The sequence below is a fragment of the Sardina pilchardus genome, chromosome 7 (genome assembly GCF_963854185.1).
Source record: "Sardina pilchardus chromosome 7, fSarPil1.1, whole genome shotgun sequence".
Taxonomy (NCBI): domain Eukaryota; kingdom Metazoa; phylum Chordata; class Actinopteri; order Clupeiformes; family Clupeidae; genus Sardina; species Sardina pilchardus.
Genome location: NC_085000.1, coordinates 27,551,655 through 27,559,154, shown reverse-complemented (window position 1 = coordinate 27,559,154; position 7,500 = coordinate 27,551,655). Strand labels below are relative to the sequence as shown.

Genomic DNA, 7,500 nt, shown 5'->3' with positions numbered 1-7,500 from the left:
TCGGAAGCGTGCGGCCCTCGTTAACATACAGCGGTCCTGTGTGGCTAATTATTCCGTGCTGCTGCAGCGCAGGCGAAGCGGGCGGCTCTGTGGCCAACTCCACGCTGGGATCCCAACAGGGTGCTGGCGGGGTTTGGAGATGGGGGTTGTTTGGTGGGGGTGGAGGTGGGGGGGGGTAACGCTAACGTCGACACCCCCGCGTTGGGCCGCCCCGCACCGCTTCCTCCCCTACCCCACCCCCCAACCCCCTCGCCTCGCCGGCCCATTATCGATCCGCCGGCTTCCCGCGCCACATAAATAATCGACAAGCAATTACGCGCCTACGCCCGCTGGCCGCGGCTTTGTTTGGGAGCGAGGGAGCGCGCCAGGGCCTCGCAGTGAGGGGGAGAGAGGAGGAGGAGGAGGAGGAGGAGAGAGAGGAGAGGAGGACAGGAAGGAGAGAGGGAGGGAGGGAGGAAGGGGGAGCGTATTGGGTTTGGGAGTAGAAGGGGGGGCAGGGGGGTTGGGGTGGTGAGCTGGTGGGGAGGATAAGTTTCTGTCGCCGTAACGACCCGCTCAGCCCCTGAATCCACACATAAATACCTCCTGACAAGATCAAATCAAAGCGGAGATGCAAAGGAGTAACGCAAACTGGCAGATCCTATTAAGCAGATTTTTTTTTCTCTCTCTCCCTCCCTCCCTCTCTCTTTTCAGCCTTTCTTTCCTATTGCAGCAAAACTTCCACCTCTCTCCCTTCTTGGCTTTTCACTTTTTTCCCCTCTTTGCCACGCTTTCTTTCGCTCAGTCTTTCTTTCTACCTTTTCTTTCAGCACGTATTTCTTCTCTTTTTTTAAAAAAAAAAAGAAAAAAAAGGGGAGGGGTGGTCTGTGGTCACCCACTTCATCAGTCATGCAGTATTCATTAGAATAGGACGCAGGGTTCATTATTAATGTAAAATATTCATGTTATCTCAGGGCATGGAAATGCCTCTTCCTCGCTCTCTCCGTGCTCGCTCGGTGACGGTAAAGTGCGTCTGGGAGGCCTTCGGGCGGCGTGGCCGTGTGCCGGCGTGGTGAGTGCGCTGACCGTCCCCCCAACCCCCCGCCCCCCCCCCCCCTCGCCCGCACGCAGTTTGGCCCTGTTGACAGGCGGGAGAGTGACGCGCGCCCTCACATGTTGTTTTTGCATCTGACGTTTCCCTCCTCCGCAATACGCACATGGATCAACATACACACAAACGCACACACACACTCTCTCTCTCACACATAAAAACACATACACACACACACTCTCTCTCACACATAAACACACACACGCACATACACACACACACACACACACACTCTCTCTCACACATAAATACACACATACGTGCACACACACTGTCTCACACAAACACACACACACACAGAAACCCATATACACACACATACACACACACAAATACAGAATTTGGAAAAGTCATGAAAGCGCAACCATATGTGTGGTTTTGAGTCATTTTCACATCTCGGGGCCAGACCAGGAAACCCCCCTCCGCAGCTGGCCTCGACTGCCCAAACTACGGCCAAGGCATTCAACCTTTACTTTACGACTCACACGTGTGTGTGTGTGTGTTTGGGTATGTAATGTGTGTTTGTGTGTGTGTGTGTGAGAGAGAGAGAGAGAGAGAGAGAGAGAGAGAGAGAGAGAGAGATGGTTAACATGCATGCGTGAAATTCTCCTAGCAGTTTTAGATCGCTGTGTGCGGGCATATTAATTTGTGAGTGGTTTATGACACAAACCTGATGTGGTTTTTTGATGTGTTCATCTCTATCTTTCACGTGTGTACGTGGGAATACCAAAATACACACTTGTGTTTGTGTATTTGTGTGAGTGTGTGTGTATTTGTGTGTATGTATCTGTGTGTGTATCTGTGTATTTGTGTATATGTAACTGTGTGTGCATTTGTGTGTGTGTGTGTACATATGTGCAGTAAATGAGTGTGTATATATATGTGTGTGTGTGTGTGTGTGTGTGTGTGTGTGTGTGTGTGTGTGTGTGTGTGTGTGTGTGTGTGTGTGTGTGTGTGTGTGTGTGTGTGTGTGTGTGTGTTTGTGTGCGTGTGTGTTTGTATGTGTGTGTGTGTGTGCGCGCGTGTGCGTGCGTGTGTCCGCATGTGTGCGCATATGTGTGTGTGTGTGTGTGTGTGTGTGTGTGTGTGTGTGTGTGTGTGTGTGTGTGTGTACCTCTCGCTGAAGTGGGCGTCGCGGTGCTGGGGCAGACCCTGCTTGCGGCGCTGGCTGGAGGAGCTGCCTGCGGAGGGCAGGTGGGCCTCCATCGCCCCGGGGTTCCTCACGGCGGCCATGGCCTCCTGACGCACCCGCAGCAGCTCTGCAAGGACACACACACAGGACCAGGGGCTCTTAATCTATCCCAGAGATTAGAACAGACCAGGGCGCTTAATCTATCACACATATAGGCTCCAGTGTGTGTAACAGGGAGAGCAATGCAATGTTGTTTCCTTCCTTTCATCCCCCCAATAGCATACTAAGCAAGCACTGCATTACACTTAATGGAATAACTAATACACTGTTCTGTTTTACATGGAACTGGAGAGATGTTACACTGAAAACTCCATAATAACTGTTTATCTCAAACTAAACCATTTTAGCCATACAAAAAACGATTTGCTTATTGTTTGCATTCACTGCTCTCAACCTTTCAGGTCTTCAATAGACTGTGAGTTCAAAGGTCATTGTGAATTCATTCAAGTCTAGTCCTTTGTTCTTGAAGGACTTAAGTGTCTGTAAGGACTATGGTGCCTATGGTTTTACCCAAACGGCAGTTCACTTCCCTGTGGTGGTTGGCGTCTTTAAATAGTGCCAGTCATGTGAGCTGGGCATGTTTCAGTCTTATTCAGGGTTTGGTTTGTAAATCCTACCCTGTGGAGTTGGCAGCCAGCTGTGAGGCTAGCTGTGCAGGTTAGTACAGGCTTTTACTTAAGGACTTTCTAATCCAGTCCAATTCAACCTCCCCTGAAAATTCACCCCGTACTTTGTGAAGCAGGAAATAACCTGGAGGCCCTCTCGTGACTTAGAGGGCCTTGGGTATGCACACATACACAAACAAACACACACATACACACAGATACACACACACACACACACACACACACACACACACACACACACAGAGATACAGTAAAATAACACCTTAAAACAACTACACAGATACATTTGCCGCATCAATTTTGTGGATGAAATCCACTGGACTGCACACAGTCTCCTCCACCACTTTCTCAAGCCATGATTGCTCAGTGGAGGGGAGTGTGTCTCTCTCCACCCCAGCACCCTCAGCATCCCCCCTCTCCAACCCCCTCTCCACCCCTCTCCACCCCTCTCCACCCCACCCTGGCGCTCCATCATCATCCATCCAGCAGGGTCACCAAAGGAAGCCCTGCCCCTAATGAACGGGTGTTAAATTGGAATTGCATCCTGTGTACACACACACACACACACACCACCCCCTCTACCCACCCACGTACCAACTACCATCATCACCACCCACACACACACACACACACATAAACACACACACACACCCACACACACACACTCCACCCCGCCATCTCCCTCTCCCTCTCTCCGTCTCCACACAACCCCGCCCCCCCCACCCTCCGCGCCCCTACTCCTCCACCTTCTTTTTAATTAGACAGTTCCCCCGGGGGCCGGCGGCCATTTCCGAGGCCAGCGTGTGCGTCTGAGTGATGGGGGTCGGAGGAGGCGGCGCGGCTGATATTAATGCAGAGCGGCCTGCTCTATCGATCTGTTTATCACACTGACCACAGGGGGAGCGGGAGATGGCAGACAAGCCCCACACACACCGGGAGAGAGAGAGAGAGAGAGCAGAGAGAGAGAGAGAGAGAGAGAGAGAGAGAGAGAGAGAGAGAGAGAGAGGGAGAGAGAGAGCAGAGAGACGGGAGGAGAGGTTGAGATGCAGGAGAGATGGAATGAGAGAGAGCCAGAGAGGAGGGAGGGAGGGAGGAAGGGAGTGAGAGAGAGGCAGTTGGCAGAAGAGGGCGATAGGAAAAGTCAGAGAGAGAAGCAAGGGAGAGAGAGAAAACGAGAACGAGAGACAGAGACAGGAAGTGAGTGAAAATGAGGCGTCTTAACAATGCAAACACACACACACACACACACACACACACACACACACACAGAGACACGCTTCACCTCCTCTGAGCTTCGTTGCGTACCCAGACAGCCCATACGTAATGCACGGGCCGCACCGGCTCCAGCTGATGACATCTCCACTCCTCAACTCATCCTGAGCCTCCCACCCAAATCTCTCATTATTACTTAACAACAGCGATGAAAAATGCACACTTCTCTGCCTCTCTCTCTCTTTCTCTCTCTCTCTCTCTCCATCTCTGGAAGGAGCTGCTGGTGGGAAGGCACACTCAAGGTTGCAGTAGCACCTGCATTGCTGGCCATGCAGCCCTGGCTGAAGGAGAGCGAGCTGTACATTATTCCCTTTCATCCTGCCCAGAGCAGAGGGGTCACTATATGAGCCAGGCCCCAGAGAACCAGCCATCCATACTCTAGTATGCCCGGAGAGAGAGATGGAGAGAGAGAGAGAGGGATGGAGAGAGGGAGGGAGGGAGGGAGTGGAGGATGGGAAAGAAAAGACGAAAGAGAAGGAGAACTCGCCCCCTTCATCTTGCTGCTCTCAACAAGCTTCAGAGAAGCCAGTCAAGCAAAAGAGTTCATCAGGCCGGCCCAGCTTCTGTACGACCCAGCCTCTCTCTGTAAAAAGCACTTTTAACCCAGCTCTCTCTCTCTCTCTCTCTCCCTCTCTCTCTTTCCATCTCCCTCTCTTCCCCCACTTTCCCTCTCCTTACCCCCCCTAGCATTTATGTCTCTCTCCTCTCTCTGCTCCTGTTTGGCTTTATCCGCCTAAGATACCGAGATGGTTGTATCTGCCTCTTTCTCCTCCTTCTTGGCTGTATATTTCTGCCTCTCTCTCTCTCTGTGTCTCTCTGTCTTTCCCTCAGTCAGTCTCTCTGTCTCCATCTATCCTTCTGTCAGTCTCTCTCTCTCTGTCTTTCCCTCTGTCATTCTCTCTCTCTCTCTGTCTTTCCCTCTATCAGTCACTGTTTCTCCATCTTTCCCTCTGTCAGTCTCTCTCTCTCCATCTTTCCCTGTGTCCGTCTCACTCCAAACTAGTCATGGGGAGGTGCAGCCACTGGGCGCATCCAAAGACACCCTCCACTCACCTTCTCCCATGTGGTTGGTTGCCCTTGCTCTCTCTTTCTCTCCCTGCCCTGTGCCCGCTGAAGCCTGCCTGCCCATCAGAGCTCTGGTTACCGGGGGGAGAGCGGCACACCATGTCCCCGCTCACCACAGCACCCGGGCCGGGCTTATGGATTTATCATTTCACACACACATCAGGTACACCGTGCCTCGGTCAGGCAGCGTCTGTTTATCAGGCTCCCTTAGCAACAAGGCCTGTCACCAGCTATACTGCCCCCCCCTATCCCCCCCTCCCCCAGCCTCCATTTGGGAGTGTTAAAGACAAAAGGAGATCGGGGGTGATGTGGATTTGTTTTTCTTTTTCACTTTTCTTTTTTTTTTTTTTCCTTGCTGGAGTCCTCCTCGCCTCACGTTTCTCTGCGCGTCTTTTCATCACAGCAGCATTAGGTGGAGGGAAAACAGCGGAGAGGGGGAGAGGGTGTGTGAGGGTGTGTGTGTGTGTGTGTGTGGGTGGTGGGGGGGGTCTCCTGCCTGGCCACCTTACAGCTGAGGAGTGAGGCACACAACACCTTTCAGCCCCCCTTTTACCCCCCACCAGACACACACACATACATACACACACACACACACACACACACACACACACACACACACAATAACACACACACACACACACACACACACACACACACTTCTTCACAGGCTTTCATTTCTGGGCCTCCACTTCAAACACATGAAAGGATGCTCTGCAGGGACTCACGCAAAAGGGAGGCTAGAAAGAAAAAAAAGCAAGAGAGAGCGAGAGAGGGAGAGAGGGAGAGAGAGAGAGAGAAAGGCAGGGAGGGAGGGGGAGGCTAGAAGAGAAAAAAGAAAGAATATAAAAGCATCCCTGTGCTTAGAGAGGTCTGTGGGTCGGGGGAAGTGGAGAGGCGAGGATAGGGGGGTCAGAGGGGCCCACTGAAGCATCACGTCAATGTCAAGGGGCCCTTGTGGGGCCACACAGCTCCCGAGGGCCAGGCACAATCCCCGCATCCACACACACAGTCAACAGAAGAGAGAGAAAGAGAAACACAGAAAGAGAGAAAGAGAGAGAGAGAGAGGGAGAGAGAGAGGGGGAGAGAGAGAGGGAGGGAGAGAGAGAGGGAGAGAGAGGGAGGTAGAGAGGAAGGGAGGGGGGACATGGCACTAGCAAGGGATGAGAGTTAGCGATAGAAGAACAGGGCGAGACGAGGAGAGGAATTCAGAAAAGAAGATGAGGGTACCGGAGGGAGAGAAAGTGAAAGTCTGGCGGTGCAGGGAGAGAGAGAGGGAGAGAGGATGAAAAGAATTATGGTCTGGAAAAAAGAGTTTTTGTGACAGAGTAGGAAGAACTAGGGGGAGGTTCAGGATGGAGAGAGAGAAAGAGAGGGAGAGAGAGTGAGAGAGAGAGAGAGAGAGAGAGAGAGAGAAAGAGAGAGAGAGAAAGGGAAAAGCCACACAGCTGGAGATCAAGTCTCCCCAGTGCCAAAGTGGTTTTCCCGAAAACTTAGTCCAAAAGCAGAAAAACAAAAAAAAAAGGTTCAGGAACGACGGCCGAGAAAACAAACAAGGTCATAAATTACCCCATCCTGGGATGGGGCTGGTGCAGCGAGACTACAGACACACACACACACACACCCACACACCCACCCACACACACACAAACACACACACACACACACACACACACACAGAAGGACAGACAGACGGGTGGAGGGGAGTGGAGGACGACAGCTCCGGGGACAGGACAGCAGACTGTCAAAGTGTGCCTGACGGTTGTGGACGCGCCAGAGCCTCACCCGCCAGCTTTTGGAAACTGTGAACCTACAAAGCCGACGCAGCTTATTACGGCGAGAGAAAAAAAACACACACGTCAGACGGCTCCAAGGTAAAGGGAGATCCCGTGAGAGCACAAGGTGAGAAAGAGACAAGAGAGTGGGAAAAAAAACACATCAACAAGTCAGCTAAGGCAGTTAGCTGATTGAGCCGATCAACTGTGAGGCGTTTGGGGAAGAACCCTGAATATCACTCCCATCAAAGACTTGGCAGCTGAGTGAGTTGGCACCGCCTGACTGCCAAGGCCTTATCATTTGCTTATAAACTGAACGTGCTTAGACAAGCCAACACACGCACACACATGCACGCACACGCACACGCACATGCACACACACACACACACACACACACACACACACACACACACACACACACACACACACACACACACACACACACACACACACAGAGCCATCATCTGAACATAAGCATGCAT

At 52.1% G+C, this 7,500-nt stretch overlaps 1 protein-coding gene across 1 annotated transcript in view; it reads right to left on the bottom strand.

The window, feature by feature from the left end:
- Positions 1-7,500, bottom strand: part of samd11 (sterile alpha motif domain containing 11) — a 68,342-nt gene that overhangs the window by 12,028 nt on the left and 48,814 nt on the right. The window contains 1 exon segment of the mRNA XM_062541624.1: positions 2,205-2,349. Coding sequence (XP_062397608.1) covers positions 2,205-2,349 — 145 coding nt within the window.